This window comes from Aphis gossypii, chromosome X (assembly GCF_020184175.1).
Source record: "Aphis gossypii isolate Hap1 chromosome X, ASM2018417v2, whole genome shotgun sequence".
In the NCBI taxonomy this organism is placed as follows: Eukaryota; Metazoa; Arthropoda; class Insecta; order Hemiptera; family Aphididae; genus Aphis; species Aphis gossypii.
This window is the reverse complement of record NC_065533.1, coordinates 19,629,447-19,651,714: the sequence shown is the minus strand read 5'-3', so window position 1 is coordinate 19,651,714 and position 22,268 is coordinate 19,629,447. Positions and strand designations below refer to the sequence as shown.

Genomic DNA, 22,268 nt, shown 5'->3' with positions numbered 1-22,268 from the left:
ATGTAGGACTACGATCCAGAACTTTTCGGAAAAGCATTACCTTGCCTATCAGCAATTGGATGTGCTTTGCCTCCAGATTATTCACTGTCAAAAAATTATGATGACGAGTGGTATGGTTCGAAACAGAATATTCAAGGCCCTTCTGATGGACCTTACAATCCACAACCAATAAACACGAATAGGTATTTTCTTTAATTAGGTACCCATTCAAAGTTGTAAGCATATTGTTTTAATATTGATTATTTTATTTAGCATTGTTCTTGATAATGACTTGAACTCTATTGTACATAAGTTCTCAGAACATTATCATGATGCATGGGCAAATCGTAAATTGGAAAATGGGTGGGTTTATGGAGAACAATTTAATGATGTTAATAAAAGTCATCCTCGTCTAAAACCATACATGATGTTGAGTGAATACGTACGTTTAAGTTTCTATTTTAGTTTAAAAATAAATAATAATAAAGCCATTTCACCGTGTTATTTTAATTTGATCTTTATAAATGTCATGTTTAATTATCATAATTTTATCTAAGTAATTTTTTTAAAAATAAAAATAGTAGAAATGTTAAGTAAATTAATATTCATATCAATTATACTAGGAAAAAGAACTATACAAAGAACCTGTAAGAGAGTCCCTTAAAGCATTACTTGCAATAGGATGGAGTATTGAACATTCAGAGAACGATGCACCATTGAATAATAGAGGATCTGTTCGACGTCAATCAAAGTCTAATGTGTGTATTTTATATATATATCATGTGTTATAGTGAATAATACAATATTTAATACATATCATATACGTTTTAGGAGAATGTAACGCCGTTTGACTACCATCCGAATCCCATAGATATGACTAACCTTACACTCACTAGAGAAATGCAAAATATGGCGGAAAGATTAGCAGAAAACTCCCATGACATTTGGGCTAAGAAGAAAAAAGAAGAAGTTATGTTGTGTGGTAAATCTCCAATCATTTTATTAACAAAAACCTAAATAATAAAAATAATTTTAAATTTAGGAGGAGGTATTCATAATCAATTGGTTCCGTATGATTTGCTGACCGATAAAGAAAAGAAAAAAGATCGAGAACGCTCACAAGAGTTCCTTAAATATTTGCAGTATCAAGGTTATAAATTACACAGGTAAGAACACGATTAAAATAATTATTTTAATTATTACCTGAATTATCAAATCAAATTAAATAATTATGTGCTGTGTTAAATTTTTAGACCGAATCGTAATGGAGGACCTTCAGAAGCTGAACAATTGGCTGCTGCATCAACAGGGGAACTTCGATTTTCTTACAGTTTATTAGAAAAATTGATTCATTACATTGACAGAGCGTCTATAAACATGAAACTTTTAAAACCTTCAGGCACATTTAGCAGGCGTTCTAGTTTCAAAATCTGTACAAGAGATATTAAATTTTTCTCCAAAGTATATCTGAATTTTATTCTCATTACAAAATATTCAAAATATTACATTGAATCAATTTTAGGTTGTGCTACCGTTAGTTGAGAAATATTTTAGCACTCATAGAAATTACTTCATAACGGTTGCAACAGCTTCAAGTGTTTTGGGTGCAGCTTCGTTAAAGGAAAAAGAAATGGTCGCTAGGTAAAGTAATTTTTGTATATGAATATTTTATATATTGTATGATTTCATACTTATGTTTTATTTTAGTTTATTTTGTAAGTTGGCAAATCTTTTGAGATCTAAGTTAATGGCCTTTGGAGCTGATGTCCGTATAACCGTACGATGTCTACAAGTGCTTGTCAAAGCTATTGATGCTAAGTAAATTCCAACATTGTCACCAATAACAAAAAATTTACGTTATAATATAATATTTTATATGCATAGGTCACTCGTAAAAAACTGTCCTGAGTTTATTAGAACTTCAATGCTTACATTTTTCCATAACATCGCTGATGATTTGGAACATACAATTCAAAATTTGCATGATGTATGAACGATAGTTATACAAAAAAATTTATTTATTTTGGATTCTTTACTAAAATAAATTGTTATGATATTTAATATTTTTAGAGTCGTTATTGTTATTTGAGAGGAACTCATTTGAAAACATCAACTTCATTATTTTATGTTAATGACGTAATTTTACCAGTTTTATCATCGCTTTTTGATCATTTAGCTGCATATGAATATGGAAACGAGCTATTGTGTAAGAAATATAGATACATTTTTATATTATTATATACAATTTAATTATATGTATATTTTGTCTAAAATAGTAAATGAAATTCAAGTAGCAGCTTATAAAATGTTGAGTAGTTTATATACTCTTGGCACAGATACATCTTTAACGCATGATAGGTAATAAGAACATTTAGAAAAATAAAAATATCCTACTAATAGTTTATTGTAATTTAGAAAATATTTAAAAGTACAGTTGGAAAGACATCGTCCGGCGTTTGGTAGTTGCTTGGGTGCATTTAGTTCAACATTTCCTGTGGCTTTCCTTGAACCACATCTGAATAAACACAATCAATATTCGCTTCTTAATCGATTTGCTGACAGTTCATTGGAAGCTCAGGGTAAACTGTATTATAATATTAAACAAATATAATGTTGTATAACCAACGACATGATTTTATTTTATAGATATAATGTCTAGAATGGAAGGCACTATGCCTACTCTAGAAACTGTATTAAATGAAGTTGACCAGTTTGTCGAATCAGAAAAAACATATGCTGATGCACCTCACATTATTGATGTTATTTTACCTTTATTGTGTTCATACTTACCGTACTGGTGGGCACAAGGTCCAGATAATGTTGCTCTGACCACAGGGTAACTATTGCATTACTTAATATTATAATTAATCAAATTAAAAACCGGTTATATATACGGTCGAATTTCAAATAGTTCAATGTAATTCTTAAATCTATAGATTGTATTAATTGATAAATTTAAAAGGGTTATTTATACAAGTATAAGCTTTTATATTATTTTTATTTAGTATTTATGTGCTCCTATGAATCTGTAATTTGGTTTCAAATGTTAAACATTTTTCAAAATTGTTTCTGATAATGTTTTTTATATATAAATATATATATACTAATAGATTTTGGTTCATAACCATTCACTGTCTTTACCATAATATTTGTTTAATATTTAATTATTTAATTTGAAATAACTGGTCTTGACAAAATTAAATTATAAACATTTTTTTATTACCATACCCAATAATATACAATGTAAATATATATATATATATATATATTATATAATATAAATATTATAATATTTTTTTAAATGTTTATAGTTACTTTTATTTTATACTGATTATGTGAATTACGTTAAATTAAAGTAATTCTAATAGTTTGGTATAGAATATTTTTTTTAATTTTATCAAACAAACCAGAATTAATATTTACGATAGATAGATACTAAAAATGTAAACTAACATCATTTGAAATATCTTTTAAGATCTTTTAAACTTATTAATTTACATAACTAAAAACTAACTATAATGTTATGTATATCATATTGTCATGTAAAACGTAAAACGATATTTCTCAATAAATAATCTGTTTCAACGCCGTAATGTACCTATTTTGCCTGTATATTACGCCGTTTTATAGATAATACTTTTGGTAAAGAAAATCCGGACAGGAGATAAAAATTTAGCGTAGACTTCTTGACTTAGTTGTCCGCCACTTAAGACTATGATTAATGATATATGTGTGTACACATTATAATATAATAATATTATTAATATATTATGTAAGACCATTAGTTTCCTAAGCTAATTTTCATATATTGTCTTCACAAGAAATACAATACGCATAATGAAATACACAAGTGAAATTTTTATGATTCTTATGATAGATATTAAAATTGATTGTAATGATTTAATATTAAATTTAATATATTATTAAAGAATAATTTTATACACATTGATTAATGCAGTATTTATTTCAGTAATCATGTTACAATGGTGACCAGCGAACATATGAACTGTCTATTAAAAAATGTTTTAAAGTTAATAAAAAAAAATATTGGAAATGATAATGCCCCTTGGATGACACAAATAGCAGGTTAGTACTATCAATTAGTAATAGCTATGTTAATGTGCAAAGTTTATGAACTAATAATTATAATATTTTCAATATCATTACAGCTTATACACAACAAATAATTATTAATTCTTCAGAAGAATTATTAAAAGATCCATTTCTACCACTTGCAGAACGAGTTAAAAAACGTACAGAAACATTATACCATAAAGAAGAATCATTAAGAGGATTTATAAAATCATCTACTGATGATACGTCCCAAGTACTTTTTTAACCTAATCAAAACTTGATAATTTATCAATTGTTTTATTATATTATTATTTAATTTATTTTTTTAGATCGAAGCACAAATACAAGAAGATTGGCAATTGGTTGTTAGGGATATTTATGCTTTTTATCCACTCCTCATAAAATACGTGGATCTTCAGCGCAATCACTGGCTACGTAATAACATATCAAATGCTGAAGATTTATACAATCATGTCTCTGAAATATTTAACATTTGGTCCAAATCGCAATACTTTTTACGTGAAGAACAAAACTTTATATCTGCAAATGAAATTGATAACATGATACTTATTATGCCAACGGCAACTCGGAGATCGGCTGTTATATCAGAAACTTCGTTAGGAGGGTCATCTGGAAAGGTGTGATTCAAAACTGTATTTTCCATTTTTATTGTTTATAATTCTACTTGATTTGTTTTTCCTAAATAGAAAAAGAAAAAACACAGGGATAAAAAACGTGACAAAGAAAAAGAAATTCAAGCTTCATTGATGGTGGCTTGTCTTAAACGATTACTGCCAGTTGGTTTAAATTTGTTCGCGGGAAGAGAACAAGAATTAGTTCAACATTGCAAGGATAGATTCTTAAAAGTAAAACATAGTATAAATAATAACAAATTAAATTCTTATGTTCTTTTGATTATGTCAATTTTAGAAAATGCCAGATTATGATGTGATACAATTTGTCAAAATTCAATTGACATTACCCGATAAATTAGACCCAGCTGACGAAATGTCCTGGCAGCACTATTTATACTCCAAGTTAGGAAGCAAAAAAGGAAATACTGAAATTAAACCACAACAAGTCGACGAGGTAGCGGATAGAATTGTCGCTATGGCTAAAGTTCTTTATGGATTGCATATGGTAAATAATATATTTTATACTATTATAATTTTTTTAATACGTATAATGTCACAGGCGAATGAAAAATTTCATCGGTTACCCAATAAAATTAATTAAACTTAATAATAATCTCAAAAAAAAAAAAAAAATCCCAATGAATCGATAAAAACGAATTTAGTTTATACTTTTTCTCAAATAATTTTTACATCAAATTGTATATTATCAATGATTTGTTGTGTAAGAGATACCTGTTATTGTTTCAAATTAAGTCAATAGATAGGAATACCTTTATATTATAAATTATAAAAATATTTATTTAAAATTAAGTTTTTAATAGACAATATTAAACATGGGTTTAGATGTATTAAGACACATTGGTAGGTTTAATTTGCAAAAGAAAAAAATCATACACCTAAGTATCATTATTAAAATAGGTATTAAACATATAGTTAACATTTAAAAAAATGTATAATTTATGAATAGTTTTATTTTTTATTTAGGCTATAAATAAGATAACGAATATTTATTCCTGCCTTTATTTTTGTATATTGTAACGTTATTAGTTATTTTAAATACTTATAAAATTCATATAAAATATAAGCTGATTAGGTTATGATCATTTTTTTTTTAAATAATAAACAAAGGCTGTGCGGGATTTAGTATACATTTAAGTTATAATTATACATACCCACAGCTGATATATTATTTGGTTACAATAGACGTGAAATTTCTAAATTTAAAAGTTCATATATTTTTACTGGAATTAAAAATAAAGTTCTAACATAAAGTCTTGCACATTTTTTTAAGAGCAATTGGAGCTCAAATTTTGATGAAATAGAATATTCAAACTTATCAATTACAATTTATAAGACTATTGTTATTTTGTTATTTTATTATTGACATTAAAAGTTCAAATTTTGATAGAATTGGATACTTAAATGAAAAATAACGATTTTAGTTATTTTTTTGTAACTCAAAAAAATATTATTTATTGGAACTTAAAAAGGAATTGTTTATATGTTAACAACTAGTGAATAGTGATATTATAATAAAATAAATCTCATACATGAATTAATTTTGCCAACAATTATTACCTTCTTACTAATAAGAAAAATAAATTACTAATATCAATATAACATAATAAAATATTCAGTATATCAGTTTATATAATCATTTGATTCTAATTTAACACACTCATTACAAAATCCTATTCAATACAAGGAACACTTGACGCCTAATATGCAGTGGAATGACTTCCACGGTTTTTTTTTTTAATAATCGATTTAAATCAGTTAAATTTTTATCTTATAAAAGTTAATCTTTTTTCATTCAAATGCATAACAAAATATGACATTTCCTAACATGAATTTTAAATTAAATGTATAACTGTATGTATTTGTATAATGTAGCTCAATTTCTATTTCTTATCGCGGTATCCACGCCATTTTTAATTTATCAAGTACAATTTACTATAAAGAAAACATCTGTCTTTTGTAAAAAATTTGTCAAACTTTAACTATATTTACCGTGCATAATATTATATATAAATCTTTTGATTTTTCTTTTATATAAACTTAAATAATTATTAGAACATAATTTAGTGAGATAAAAAAAAATACTAACAATTACATAATAATAAAATTAATAATTACTAACAAATATCGTAGATTAGTACGATTTTTAGTATACAGTATTTACTCGCTGTACCTATTACAATTTACGAACAGTAATATTAAAAATACAAAATTTATGTTTTTAAGTATTATTGAATTATATAATCTATATAATTGTTATATTTAATCAGTAATTGGACGAACACTTGAATGAAATCTTTATCGGTGTTATTTATTGATAGTATAGATTTGGAGTAATGTATAGCTCTAGTCATCACTTATTAAATGAAAAAAATAAATTAAACATCTTATTATTATACAGTTAATAATTTTAATATTGAGGTAGTGTAAGCTGCTAAATTAATTAATAAAAGCGTGATACAAAATAGCATCTTAACATATAATTACATTAAAATTAATGTTTACATATTTTTTATCGTATAATATACAATATTTTAATTTTTAATACATTATATATATGTATATGTACTAAGTGCTAACATATATAATACATATTTTATATATAAGTACTTAATTAAGCATAATATGAGTATAAAAAATCAAGATAAAATACAATAAATATTACAAAATTGTGATCAATTGAAATTTTCATTTTTTTAAATTCATAAATAAAAATTTAAAAACGAATTAATTACCAACATAATATATTTAGATAAAATAGTTTTTTTTTTATTAAAATATAATTAATAATAATTTAACCGTATTTATTTTATAGATATAGTACTAGCATATTATACATCTTAATTTAACATTGTTAATCTACTCTAACGAACATAAATTACAGAGTAGGTTTATAACTTAATAGTTTTATTTTTATTTTTTATTCAAACAAAGTTTTATAATAATTACAATCTGTATTTACACATTATACAATAAGTAAATTAGATAATATTTAAATGACGGGAAGGAGAAGTCGCCCATTGGTGGCGTCCCGTAGAACTTAATAGTTTTATGACATATTATATCTATTGACAAATTGATTTATACAAAATAATTTTTATCGTTTTTATTTTCCTATAATATAATGTAAATTATTTATGTAGAAAAACGCATGTCTATGCATTTTATTTTATCAAATGCCATTGCGAATTAATTTAAATAATCTATACACTGATGTTTAGGTAGATTCAAAGTGAAGTAGCTCAACGCGATAACCTAGTTAGTATGTTTTTTTTTTTGTTTTGCTAGATTGATCATCCTCAGCTTCAAAGCAAGGCGACTTATCGATCTGTTGTATCGACGCAACGTAAGAGAGCCGTAATTGCTTGTTTCCGACAACTCTCACTCCACGCTTTGACCAGGTCTTTTAGAGGCTTTTAATATTTATAATTCATCCGTTGTGTATTTTATAGAGCCTATTTTTTTTACAGCTTTTCTAATGGATAATAATAATTGAGTGTTTTACTTTTTGTGTAAAATGAATAATATCGGTTTTCATTTGCTTTGCAGTTTAATAAATTAACCAACCAATCAAATAAACAAGTATATTATATAAAAATATATTTTATATTGAGCCATTCACTAATTCTATGGATACTGTCTTATATCATTTATAGTGATTATTGATAATTATTAATACGATATATTATTAGTTATTATATTTATCAAATTAGTGTATGTTAAGATGCGTACCCGTATATTAATGTTATTATATTTAAATTGTGTCACGTCTATTTGCTCTCGTCATGTGTTGTACTGTATTATTGAAGGTACCTAAACCTACTACTTACCACCTATGTGTTATTGTCAATTATTATCCTTAAGTGTCAAATGATGAAACTATCAGCCAGTGCCGTAGCCAGGTGCACCGTATCCTCATAACATTTAAATACCCCAAATATAATAAATTATTGCAAATATTATAATTTAAATGTATACAACATATCTGATTTAAAAATATATAATTATAATTATACTATAATTATAATATTATACTCACATAGAACAGATATTAGTATATTATTATTTAGTAGTAAACGTTTAAATATCACTTTTTACCTATTCGAAATACAATCCTGGTTACAGTACTATAATAGTAATTATAGAACCGTGAAGTCGTTTTAATTATATACCTAATTGTGTGTACCTAACATTATTTTTTTGAAATTGTATGCAATATGTAGTTGTCCCACAATAATAACCAAATTCATCGGCTGGGATGGAGAACGATATTATCGGTTGCCAGAAAAAGAGCCGCTATAGCCTGCCTTAGAATGACTCCAATATACTGCATAAAAAGGTACCTCTAACACTCGCTTGGTTTTAATTAAATACTCAATGTCTCTACTGTGTAAGTTCTTAACTACCTATTAGCTTCAGTTCATCAAAATCCTCTTACGTGTGTATTTCGTCAAAGTACTTTTGTATTTAATTATTTAGTTTCATATAGCGATGCATTATAGTAATACCTACTTTCTTTAGCATGTACCTATTACATGTATACAGCAGATTATCAATAATCATACAATTAAACAAGTGACAAAATAAACCCGATATAATAATACTATCAACATTTTAAGTATTATTATATATACTAAACTTATAGTTTAATGGGAATTTCAAAAGTAATAAATCTTTTTTGAGTATAGAATTATTAAGAATCTACTGTATACAAAAATAATAATATTATACAATAAAAATTATAAAATATAAATGTGAATGTAAATATCAATATTGTATTTTTTATTATTTTGCTTCATATATTTTCAAAAATAATTGACTAATAATGCTGTTAACTTGAACTACTTTAATTGTTTAAATGGTTTTAAAATAAAACTTTGGACATTTAAAAATTTTAGACACCGTGCAGTAAATATATTCGTTCGTTCGTTTTACGAACTTTGGCTTCAAGATGAAAATATTGGACAAGAAGTTATGATTGAAGATCTCACAGTCAGTTTCAGTTTTAATCAATATTTTGTACTTTTATATTAATTAGATATTTTGTTGTTTTAGCAATCATTTGAAGAAGCGGAACTTAAAAAACGTGACAAGGAAGAAGAAGAAGGAATGGCAGATCCATTAAATCAAATGGTTACAACTTTCTGCCGAGGAGCCATGACTGAAAGAAGTGGTGCTTTACAAGAGGACCCTCTTTACATGTCTTATGCTGATATTTTGGCTAAGTAAGATCTAGTTTCTTTGTATTAGTATAATTTAAATCTATGGTATAATATATAAGTTTAAAAACGCATTAGTAAAATACTTAATATTATTATTAAATTATATTTGCTTCAAAGCACATGGTTAAAGCTCAATTTAATTTTTAGTAAATAATGTATAATAGTATTCTTATAAAAGCTTTAACTTATTTCAGACTGTATTTTATCACGTTGGTTAATATAATTAAGTATAATTTTTACCTGTAGGTCCTGCGGCGAAGAAGAAGAAGAAGGTAATAACGAAGAAGAAGGTTCAAATGGTAACGGAGATGAAGAAGGCGGTGCTTCTATCCATGTAAAGTGTCTACATTTATGTTTTAAACTGAATTATACCTAATTATAACATATTTAATATAACAATACAAATAGGAGCAAGAAATGGAAAAACAAAAGCTTTTGTTTCACCAAGCTCGATTGGCTAACCGTGGTGTCGCAGAAATGGTTTTATTACACATATCAGCTTGCAAAGGTATACCCAGTGAAATGGTTATGAAAACGCTTCAATTGGGAATCGCAGTTCTCCGTGGTGGTAATTTAGACATTCAAATGGTAATTATAATCCAAAATTATTATGAATTTTTCTTTTCAATATTAAAATGATTATTTATCATATATTGATGTTGCTAAAAAACATTTAGGTATTTTTAAATATAATAATATAAGTAGTATAAGTATGTATACCATTCCTGACGAACTCCTTGTACATTATAAAAAGATCATAAAACTATTTCTAAATCAATCGAATAAAAAAAGATCATAAAATTGAATTGAACACAAAAATAACAATAAATTAAAATGCTTTTATAATCTAAACAATTTTTCACAAAATTAACCTATCATATAAGAGAAAAATAACCTAACTGTACCTATTTTAACTACCATTATTATTTGTGTACAATTTTGTTTTAGTCTTTAAGAGTTGTATAATTTTAAAAATAAATATAAAAAGTAGAGATTGCAATCCTGTTTGTTGAACTGTTGAAAAGTATTTGGTTTGAGAAGTAGAAACGATCTTAAGAAACTCCAAAGGTTGTATAGCTGGAAAACTTGAAAGATATGGGTAGTCTAATAAAATCTATTCAAATAACAAAGAAATAATAATATTGATTAACATGTTCCTGAAAAAATATTAATTATTATTGTTGAAATATTTGTAAGATGTATTAAGACTAAAGGAATATAGTAATAATAATAATAATAATAATAATGTGCAATCTTATCAAGGTTTAAAAAAGATTGTAAACAATAATAGGTAATTTTGAGTTATTGAACTGATTGTCCTTTTGTGAAAATAATTATTATTATTGAATGTTGTAGAATTATTTCCTATTAAAAAAAGAAAATTGAATTTAAAATTAATTTGTCCCAAAACTTAATGTAATAATGAGTTCAATAATTAATCATTTACAAAACGAAAAAAATGTTCCTTTGAGAAAATGTTTAATTGATTTACAACAAATTGTAATATTATTTTTTCATAGAATAACAAAAAAATAAAGGTTGTAGGAACAGAAGAAAAACCTTAGTTTAGAACAAAAAATATATTGCATATTTTAAAATATGAAATAACTTCATAAAAACGATGAAACATATTATACGTTGTACGTTATTGGTTTATGAAAAATTACACATCTTTTTTTTATTTTTGAACTAATTTATATTAAGAACACAATTTATTATAAATTTTAAAGCATTATGAGTGCGTTGGTCAGTTCTTGTTGGAACACTTTACCCCCGTTCGTTTGCCATGGTTTAACGTTAATTCACTATTTTCGGGCAAATTTTGGGGGAGAGTGCCTACGAAACTACCATCGATTTCTGTGTACGACCGAAGAGTGTGAAATATTTGGTTATATTATATTATATTATCGTATTTAATAATTAATAAAATAATTCTAGAACATTCAATAAACTTGCTATTACGTCACACAATATCTCCGAATATCCTCATTAAAAAAAAAACACTTACGATATTTATAACAAATTTTTGTTGACCTACACTTACTTCTACATAAATTTATTTTAATACTATTACGATGTCAATTTAATGTATAAAAAATTATGCACAAAAATATATTTGTATTGGAAAGGAACGAGAAAAATGAGAAGTGCGCCAGGGATAGTACACGTCTTATACTACTTACTAATATAGTTTTAATAATAATATTATTTGTTGATAGGGAATGTTAAATCATTTAAAAGAAAAGAAAGATGTTGGATTTTTTACTTCAGTTGCTGGTTTAATGAACTCATGCAGGTACTATTAATCAAAATAAAAACGATTTTTGAATGATCAAATTTACTATTATTTTTATTTTTTTAGCGTTCTTGATTTGGACGCTTTTGAGAGAAATACCAAAGCAGAAGGTTTGGGAGTAGGATCGGAAGGTGCTGCTGGTGAAAAAAATATGCATGATGCAGAGTTCACGTGTACTCTATTTAGATTTATTCAATTAACTTGTGAAGGACATAATTTAGGTAAAAGACTATTATTATATGTTTATAAAACGATTCTTAAATGCTTATAATTTATTTTTTCAGAATGGCAAAATTATTTAAGAACCCAAGCAGGAAATACCACAACTGTAAATGTTGTAATTTGTACAGTGGATTATTTACTTAGGCTTCAGGTTTGACGACATGTTCAAAATTAAATAAATAACAATGCTAATCTAATCTGTAATTGGCCGTGATTTCAGGAATCTATAATGGATTTTTATTGGCATTATTCGAGTAAAGAGTTAATCGATCCAGCAGGAAAAGCAAATTTCTTCAAAGCAATCGGTGTCGCCAGCCAAGTGTTTAATACACTATCCGAAGTAATTCAAGGACCATGTACTCAAAATCAACAGGCCCTAGCTCATTCCAGGTTGTGGGATGCTGTTGGAGGGTTTTTGTTTTTATTTTCACACATGCAAGATAAATTATCGAAACATTCTAGTCAAGTAGATTTACTAAAAGAACTTTTGAATTTACAAAAAGATATGATTACGATGATGCTGTCAATGTTAGAAGGTAATAATAAGGGAACATGCCTGATTTAACTACTAAGATAATAATAATAATTAATAATATAATAGGAAACGAAAGAAAGCTAGGTTTCAATTTTTATAACTTGAATTGATTATCTACGTAAGTAATTAATAAAAATATTGTATTATTTAAAAAATTTTAAATTTACACTTTACTTAATTAAAAATATATTTCTTATAATAATATAGTAAGTTAATATATAAAAAAAACTTTTGAACATTTTTTAACACTTAAAATTGAAGTATTTAACTGTTATTTTTATAAAACATATTACGCCTTGTAATAAAAATGAAATTAATTTTTTATTTTTACTCACAATAAAAATTATGAGGATATATTATGTAATTTTTTTCTGTGTTCTCCAATTACACTGATTTAAAAATTTTATAAGATAAAAAAAAAGTTAAATATAAACATTGTTAGGATTAAAATAAAAAAAAAAACAAATATAACCTGTATAATATATTTCTTAACAAAAGACTTATTTCGGGAACTTGACTTATTATGCTGGACTAGATATAAACCATAAACTTTATACTTCAATATTACTTTTTTAAAACAAAATTTTAATGAATATATTGTATTAGTAATATTTCATTATGACACGATACCTATTTTATGTATGATAATCAATTATTAATCATTAACGTTTTGAATAAAATTTATTTAATTGATGAATTAAATATATTACTTATCGTACGTTTTATGTATTCGACTATAAAAACAATTGTTAAATGTACAGGAAATGTTGTTAATGGAACAATTGGTAAACAAATGGTTGACACTCTAGTAGAGTCGGCGTCAAATGTCGAGGTACATATTTTTCGTTTAAAAGATGAAATGTAAATAACTAATAGTACTTTTATTTTTAACTTTAGTTGATATTGAAATATTTTGACATGTTCCTGAAACTTAAAGATTTAACGAGTTCAACAAGCTTTACGGTAATTGAATAAAACTTAAAATTATAATAATATTATCATTTATCACTATAAGTACCTACGATAATATAAGTAGTTTTTAATTGGCCACAATAACGCTATTGATCTTTTTAATGTCTAATGTTCGAAAATAAATTAAATCATTAATACTAAAAATGTGTTTGTTGTATTTATAGGAAATTGACCCCAATAACGATGGTTGGGTACATCCCAAAGATTTTAAAGAAAAAATGGAACAACAAAAAAGTTATACTGCGTACGTCTCGCTATTAAAAAAAAAAGATATCATTTATCAATATTATTAAAAAGTTATTTCACAATTATTTAAAATTTTCACATTTTTCAGGGAGGAAATTGAATTTATGTTACAATGTTGTGAATCTAATCATGATGGAAAAATTGATTACATTGGCTTCACTGATCAATTCCACGAGCCATCTAAAGAAATTGGTTTTAATCTTGCCGTATTATTAACTAATCTATCAGAACATATGCCAAATGAACCTAGGTAATTTATTAATATTTCTAAAATATAACAATGTATAATATATATTGTACATTTAAGTTAATTATGTGATTCAAATAATTGTATTAATAATTGTATTAACTAAATCTTGAAATTTGTGAATTTAGATTAACAAGATTCCTAGAAACAGCTAGCAGTGTTTTGAACTATTTCCAACCGTTCCTGGGTAGAATTGAAATTCTTGGAGGAAGTAAGCGTATAGAACGGGTGTACTTTGAAATTAAAGAATCAAATATCGAACAGTGGTTAAAACCTCAAATTAGGGTAGGTGTAAATGTGTAATGTATTGTGAATTAGTTAATACTATATTAAATTATAGTAAATTTCAATGTGTTTCATAATAATTATCCCGTTATATAATATTTAGTGTATATAATATGTACAGTTAATAGCTAATACAAGTACGTAATGTTATTTAGGAATCTAAACGAGCGTTCTTTTATTCAATCGTTACCGAAGGTGGTGATAAAGAAAAATTAGAAGCATTCGTTAATTTCTGTGAGGATGCTATATTTGAAATGCAACACGCTAGTGGTCTTATGGCAGTCGATGACGGATCCGGTATAGGTGGTGGAAAATCTAGAAAAACAGCTTACACTTATCTTGCAGATGACGAAGAAAACAAGTAAAATGATTTTAAAACTCATAACGTATTTACATTAAATGACAAATAATATTTTCTCAGTTTTCGGGTATTATTTACAAAAATTATTTTAAAAATAATACTCAAATTCACTTAAGAAAATAATGATTATTTAATAAAAAATTTAATAATTATTTATTAAAAATAAAAAAAAGTCGCCAAGTGGGTACCACTCTGCTGTATATTAGGGGGTGGGGTGGAGCTCGGACTAGGGTAGGTTAAATTTGAAAGCAATGATAGGTATCATTATTATTAAAATAATTTGCAAATATTCATAATTTTGACGAATTTTCGTCAAAATTTGAACTTCAATTAATGCTAAAAAAAATTGTGGGTATGTATTCTTATAATTTTTTTATCGCTATAAGAATAACTTATGAGGAACTTTGTATTAATTTTTCAAATATTTTGACTCTGCCAAAAAAATATTATCGACACTTCAAAAAAAAATTCTTAGGAAAATTGAAAATTTCATTTGCCTATAAATAGCTCAAAAAAAGTCAAAATATTTTGAAAATCAAATCACGTAAAGAAAATGACAATCTAAATAACTGGTAAAATTTTTAAGTGTTTACGACTTATACTATTTGAATAACAACAAATATCAAAAATCGTTTGAGGCTAAACCGTTATTTAACGCGGTTTTGTAAAAATTTAAATTTCAAACACTCATAAAATTTTTTGTCTGAATCCGGTAGAGTTTTTTTTACAGATATTTGAAGAAAATTGTATGGAAAACCTTGTACCAACTTTTCAAATTTTAGTTATAAAAGAAAAAATTTTTACGATTTTCCAACCACAAAATTACTTACAAATTTTCGCAATTTTGACATATTTCGTATAAATTCGAACTTTAAGCACTTATAAAAAAAAATTGTGACTAACGATTTCGGATTTTTTTTTCATCACTTTAAGAACAACTTATAAGAAACCTTGTATTAAATTTTCAAGATTTTCTGGTCAGCCAAAAAATTTTTATCGTTATTTAAAAAAAAAAATACTTAGAAATATTGAACATTTCAATTATCTATAAATAGTTCAAAAAAGTCAAAACTCTTTGAAAATTTAACTGTGTATGGAAAACGCTAATATAAACATTTGGTGAAAATTTCAAATATTTACATCGATTAGTTTTTGAGTTATAGTAAAATAAAAAATTCGATTTTGACGAAAACTGATTTTGCGTAATAAATCCCATTTTTCCCTCATTTTTTTAGGGTTTTTCTCGATTAATTTAAAAAATATTGAACATTTTTAACTTTTGACCCCCCAAAGTACCAACTAGATTCAATTTCCTTTTTAAAGAGGGGCTAAGTCAAAAATTGAAGCATTTTTACTGCTCCAAATGTTGTCGACAGACACAAAAAAAAAAAAAAACACATCATTGTAAAATTAATACATTCATCACTCCGTTCAGAATCTAAAAATTAATTAAAATAATATTATAATAGTTATTAATTGTGATGTTGTAATGCAAAAATAAAATAAATCACAACATACCTCTTGTTCATATTTTAATAACATTTTTAGTATTGGTAATATAATATTATAAAAATACCATATTTATGCTAAAACTTAAAAATGTTAAATTGGTAAAATATGCACTAATTATACTTAAGTAAGATGTCTGCAGTTATTCGTTTAACTAATTACCATTTAGAAAATAAGAAATATATATATAATACTATAACATGTATAAGTATTGAGTAGGTAGGAAGTGTAATATTTTTATGTAGAATATAAATTAAACTATTAAAGATTGTAAATTTTTATAAAACTATACACTTAGTTATATTTTATAAAAAAAAAAAAAAAATGAAAATAGCACTTAATAAACACATTACTGTGTTGTATGTATTATTGTAAAATGATGTATACTTACGAGTAGTAATATGTTTACATTTTTTAGTGCACAACTTATTAATACACAACTTAATATGATACCATAGTTTGTAGTTTAATACAAGATATCTTATAAAATATATTATAAAAAAAGAAAATATCAAAACAGTATTGATTTAAATAAACCATTGACAATTTTTTTTGTTTTAATTATAAGTTATAGGTAACTAAACAATTCATACTATATTTTAAATAGGTACCTACCTACTTTTTGTTTTCTAGATTTTTACTTATAAAATCTAGATTCATATTTATTAATTGACAATCTTCAATTATGTTTAAAGGACGGCAAAAGATCCCATTCGAAGAGGCATACAGGCCATCAAATATGGATTCCAACTATTGTTTTTCGTGTTGTCACCCACTAATATTAAAAACAAAATCAATGAAATTCAACAAATGAGTTTCGTTGAACTGATCACTTCGTTTTTCAAACTCTGGTTTTATTTAATATTCTACACTGGATACAGTGGAGTTTATGTGTTAAGGTTTGTTATATTTTATGAAAAAAAATATTAAATTTAGAACATAAAAAAGATACTCGCGTATATTGTATTTGTCATATTATAAACTTACACAGCAAATTACTGTTTATCAGAAACAATTTTAAGTCGTTAATTTTTTATAATAATGAAGAAATTCAACAGTAAGAATAATATTGTCTTAATCATGTTGAAGGCTTATATTGTAATGATATTTAAATTTTAAAGCGAGTTATTATTATTGTTAAATAATTGTAAATTGTATTATTTTATAAAATCACTTAAAAATCCATATGTCAGCTCTAGAATCAAACGAAATAACATAGATATTAGATAATATCAATATTTTATGCCTTAAAATCAATTATCGGTCAATTTACTATAGGTAGGCAATATTGTAATAATATTAAAACTGACAATGCAAAAAGAATTCTTTTGCGCTCAGCTTTGCTATTTTGTATACTCGTAAGATGAAAACAATACATTCAAACGTATAACGTCCTCTTAAATGATAATTACAAATATGTTCCCAAATGAGCTTTTTTTATTTAAGTACAGTTTTTTAATATATATATATATGATTAATGACTACCCATTTTTCCATGATTTATAACAAAAAAAAAATATCTACTTAAAAATATTATTGATGTATAAAATAATCAGGGGCTCATAACATGGTGTTATATTACGTCATATTTGTGGCAAACTAAGACAATTCCTTATACTCTATACCAGAAGTAGCCAACAAGTCGATCGCGACTCACTTTTGTTATCTTATAATTTTATTATATTTTTGATTATTAACGCCTTTTTTTCGTAATGGTCGATTATAACAATCTAAGAAAACTCAGAGATCGATCAAAATACCATAAAAGCTTGCCATCCCTTCTATAATTAATGATGAAAAGTACAATTATTATACTAATATTATGTACATATAGGTATATATCTCGTATTCTCATGCAACTAATGAGTGGCACGCAATCCGAAGAAACAACTGTAGAAGTTGTAGAAGAAAAGAGCGGATCGTTCAGAATGCTACCTGCATTACCATCTTCGGGAGTAGATGAACCGCCGTCCACTTTAATAGACAGTAGTAATATGTGTGTATTCTTCTTGACACGTTTTCATCTTTTATACTTAGTAGTTAACAATAAATACATATATATAATGTTATTGTAGGAGAAAAAATTCTGGTGCACCTGATTCAAAACATGTAAAATCAACCACAGTCGGAGACGATAAAGACGAAACGTCGACAGAAAATCATGAAAAAGAAGACGGTGTGAAATCGGAAGATAACTCGGAACTACAAGCATCGTTTGTTGATCTATTAGTGTGAGTTCATAGTAAAATTAACCCACCTTATATTATTTGGTATTCATATATAAGATTCTCAGCGGAGACCGTTTGTCCTTCAAATCACTATTGAAATTTCTATTATACCAAAAAACTTCTGCATAGTTTAAAATCTAAGTATTTTTACCACTCCAAAAATGATGATAGACAAAAAACATATTATCATTGTAAAATCAATACATTACTCTCTCCGCTCACAATCAAAAATCAATATATTTATATTAATCAAATGTGATAATGATCGCAAAAAATACGTTTGGTATAGGTATATTATATTATGTAAGCATAATAATAATTTTATTTCATATTTTCAGAAAAATATTCCATAAAAAATATTGAATGAAACTCCTATTAGATTACCTATAAAAATTAAAAATATAATTATACTTAACCGTTTTATTATGATCATAGTATAAACATTTTACAATTTATAATGTGTGAAACAATATTATTCTCGTATAGATTTTAAACTTATAATTTTAATAATTTAGTTCAGTTATTTCAAATTAATTTGATTATTGTTTGTTTTAATTTATAGAGGCGAGTCGGCTAGAAAAGATTCTATTGCCGGCCCTGAAGTTTTGGCTCAACAACAAGCTGTTATGGCAGCTGTAGAAGCAGAAATCAAACAAAAGAACTCTGTCGAAAATCCTAGTGCATTTTCTACGGTATTTAAACATTATACTATAGCTTTTGGTGCATATTTTTTCTTTTAGATTAGACACTGTATATATTATCCATTTAAACAAGAATATAATGTTTTCAATAATCAAAATTAAATACAATATTTTTTAAATTGTAATTATTGTATTGAATTTGTCAATCATATTGTGCATAAAAGTGAAAACTGATAGTTTGATTAATTTTTTTATATTTAATATTTAAAGTTGGCCAATATGACAGCAGGAACTTTCGTGACAGTAAAACGATTTTGTCACGGAGAAGGATGAAAAATTGAGAATTGAAATTATTTTTTAACATATATTTTGATCGTTATAAAACATATGTTAAGGATTATAAAAAACCATTAAATAAAAAATTTATTAGGTACTAATAAAATAACGATTGTACATAAATTAATGAATAGTTGTACTTTTTTAACAAATAATTATCTAATACTTCACTTGGGATTATACTTAAAACCCAATAATCAACAGTCATTGTAACGAAGCTATTCAGACTATAATGTACCTAACATGATAATTTATTGTACATTTATAAATAGGTATTTAAATTTTGAATTAATATTTTTAACAAAGTTTTAATTTATGTTTTAACTATGAAAGAAATGAGAAAAAACCCAAAAAGTTATAGTTTATACTTAACGATATAAATATTTCTTTTCAGCATAAAGCACATTTCATATAGGTACACAGTATTTAATATTTATCATTATGGCTCTTCTAAAGTTTATTATTTTTATAATCAGGAAAAAATATAATTTTATTATCAAAAATAATTTTGGATAGATAATCATTTTTTATAAAATTGTAAAAAAACTATTATTCTAATAATTATTTACATTACTTTCTGTATAAAAATACCATTAATATATAAGTATATAATAGTATAATACTATTATAAATATTTTAAATAAATATCATAAAAGCCAAAGTAATACATAAATCTCACCACCTTCCCTCTATTTGACCGCCTTTGAGAAAGAAAGTTACATATAGTTATAAACATTTTTAATACAATCATATAGGTATAATCTATTTTGGGGTTATTTTACAATACTAATAATTTGTTTTACCTTATTTTAGATCGATATCAACGCATACACTCACCGTGCTTTAAGTTTTTTGGCAAGAAACTTTTATAATTTAAAATACGTTGCACTAGTATTAGCATTCTGCATTAATTTCATACTACTCTTTTACAAGGTACTTAAAATATTCTGTCTATTATATTTTAATGTCAATTTGGTTGTTTTCTCTTTTAAAAAAAATATGCTATTTTCGTCTCGTTTCGACACAGGTGACAACTCTTGCCGAAGATTTATCAGACGACGGAGACAGCAAAGATTTTGCACTGGGTTCGGCTGGCATAAGCAATGACGATATCGACGATTCGAATAGTACCGAAATAGCCGATGACGATGGAGCATTGGAACTTGTACATGTCAACGAGGACTTCTTTTACATGGCACACGTTATGCGACTTGCGGCTTTGCTTCACTCGCTGGCCTCATTAGCAATGTTGATTGCATACTACCATTTGAAAGTGCCATTGGCCATATTCAAACGGGAAAAAGAAATCGCGAGGAGATTAGAATTCGACGGTCTATACATTGTTGAACAACCAGAAGACGATGACATAAAATCACACTGGGACAAGTTGGTGATCTCCGCCAAGTATGTACCTATTTCGAATTTTACCGCGTTATGTTTAATAGCACAACAGTGTTTCAGTGTCGATGTTTATCGACATACGGCACACATAGGTATACTTAAGGTGTTTTTACCCCCCCTGTACAGTATTATTTAATTTTCATCAGGTCGTTTCCGGTGAATTATTGGGACAAGTTTGCAAAGAAAAAAGTTCGTCAAAAGTATAGTGAGACGTACGATTTTGATTCCATAAGTAATTTATTGGGCATGGAAAAGACATCATTTAGCACTCAAGAAAATGAAGAACGGACGGGCTTAATAAATTTGTAAGTTTAATTTTAAAAAAATGTTGACTAGTTATACAGTTAAAAAAATTAATAATTATATAATATACCTACCAATTGGCTACCATAATAGTTAACACCGGTAAAATAACCAGTACAGCAAAACTTCAAACTTGGTCACAAAAGTGAAACTTTTGACGGCTCTCCGTTATCTTGAGAGGTCTGAGGGCGGTATATTCGTTTTAATACAATTATTTTATTAAAGTTTTAAAAATATTATTGCATATTTTATTAATTCAAAATTATAAAATCACTTTGAATTGGTTATTAGTTTTTAATATTAAGTTATCGTAGGTAGTCAGAAACTTAGAACTAGGAACTTATTTAAAATATTTAAATTTAAATTCTGTTTTCGTTTTAGTGTTATTAATATCGATTGGAGATATCAAGTATGGAAAGCTGGAGTCACAATAACAGACAACGTACGTCGTAACGATTCAAACTATTATTGTTACACAAAATTTTAGCTACTTAAATAATATTTTGATGGGATATTTAAACGGAAATTTTTGTTATAGGCATTCCTGTACAGTCTGTGGTATTTCACATTTTCGATTCTGGGAAACTTTAACAATTTCTTTTTTGCCGCTCATCTACTGGACGTGGCCGTTGGCTTTAAAACGCTAAGAACTATCTTGCAGTCCGTAACTCATAACGGAAAACAGGTAAGCATAAACATCTGCAATAACACAAGGGACATAAGGCTGTAGGTCATCTTCTTGTTTTTCGTCCTGTTGT

At 25.9% G+C, this 22,268-nt stretch overlaps 1 protein-coding gene across 2 annotated transcripts in view; it reads left to right on the top strand.

Annotated features, from left to right (window-relative positions):
* The window catches only part of LOC114127583 (ryanodine receptor), a 55,092-nt gene that overhangs the window by 30,559 nt on the left and 2,265 nt on the right, over positions 1 to 22,268 (top strand). The window contains exons 54-95 of one of the 2 annotated variants that reach the window (XM_050207803.1): positions 7 to 182; positions 253 to 421; positions 603 to 737; positions 811 to 961; positions 1,022 to 1,145; positions 1,233 to 1,440; positions 1,502 to 1,620; positions 1,687 to 1,797; positions 1,864 to 1,966; positions 2,050 to 2,185; positions 2,256 to 2,337; positions 2,395 to 2,558; positions 2,626 to 2,815; positions 3,950 to 4,065; positions 4,149 to 4,306; positions 4,383 to 4,691; positions 4,761 to 4,919; positions 4,984 to 5,193; positions 8,930 to 9,045; positions 9,605 to 9,698; positions 9,762 to 9,931; positions 10,175 to 10,262; positions 10,337 to 10,516; positions 12,148 to 12,224; positions 12,291 to 12,445; positions 12,509 to 12,597; positions 12,667 to 12,982; positions 13,743 to 13,813; positions 13,879 to 13,944; positions 14,118 to 14,197; positions 14,288 to 14,449; positions 14,575 to 14,731; positions 14,887 to 15,092; positions 17,297 to 17,500; positions 18,436 to 18,597; positions 18,677 to 18,832; positions 19,392 to 19,521; positions 20,620 to 20,739; positions 20,834 to 21,210; positions 21,354 to 21,512; positions 21,892 to 21,952; positions 22,049 to 22,195. In XM_050207803.1, the coding sequence (XP_050063760.1) occupies positions 7 to 182; positions 253 to 421; positions 603 to 737; positions 811 to 961; positions 1,022 to 1,145; positions 1,233 to 1,440; positions 1,502 to 1,620; positions 1,687 to 1,797; positions 1,864 to 1,966; positions 2,050 to 2,185; positions 2,256 to 2,337; positions 2,395 to 2,558; positions 2,626 to 2,815; positions 3,950 to 4,065; positions 4,149 to 4,306; positions 4,383 to 4,691; positions 4,761 to 4,919; positions 4,984 to 5,193; positions 8,930 to 9,045; positions 9,605 to 9,698; positions 9,762 to 9,931; positions 10,175 to 10,262; positions 10,337 to 10,516; positions 12,148 to 12,224; positions 12,291 to 12,445; positions 12,509 to 12,597; positions 12,667 to 12,982; positions 13,743 to 13,813; positions 13,879 to 13,944; positions 14,118 to 14,197; positions 14,288 to 14,449; positions 14,575 to 14,731; positions 14,887 to 15,092; positions 17,297 to 17,500; positions 18,436 to 18,597; positions 18,677 to 18,832; positions 19,392 to 19,521; positions 20,620 to 20,739; positions 20,834 to 21,210; positions 21,354 to 21,512; positions 21,892 to 21,952; positions 22,049 to 22,195 (6,363 nt within the window). Of the gene's footprint in view, positions 1 to 6; positions 183 to 252; positions 422 to 602; positions 738 to 810; positions 962 to 1,021; positions 1,146 to 1,232; positions 1,441 to 1,501; positions 1,621 to 1,686; positions 1,798 to 1,863; positions 1,967 to 2,049; positions 2,186 to 2,255; positions 2,338 to 2,394; positions 2,559 to 2,625; positions 2,816 to 3,949; positions 4,066 to 4,148; positions 4,307 to 4,382; positions 4,692 to 4,760; positions 4,920 to 4,983; positions 5,194 to 7,994; positions 8,108 to 8,929; positions 9,046 to 9,604; positions 9,699 to 9,761; positions 9,932 to 10,174; positions 10,263 to 10,336; positions 10,517 to 12,147; positions 12,225 to 12,290; positions 12,446 to 12,508; positions 12,598 to 12,666; positions 12,983 to 13,742; positions 13,814 to 13,878; positions 13,945 to 14,117; positions 14,198 to 14,287; positions 14,450 to 14,574; positions 14,732 to 14,886; positions 15,093 to 17,296; positions 17,501 to 18,435; positions 18,598 to 18,676; positions 18,833 to 19,391; positions 19,522 to 20,619; positions 20,740 to 20,833; positions 21,211 to 21,353; positions 21,513 to 21,891; positions 21,953 to 22,048; positions 22,196 to 22,268 lie in introns of both variants that reach the window. The other variant, XM_050207804.1, reaches the window with a different exon arrangement.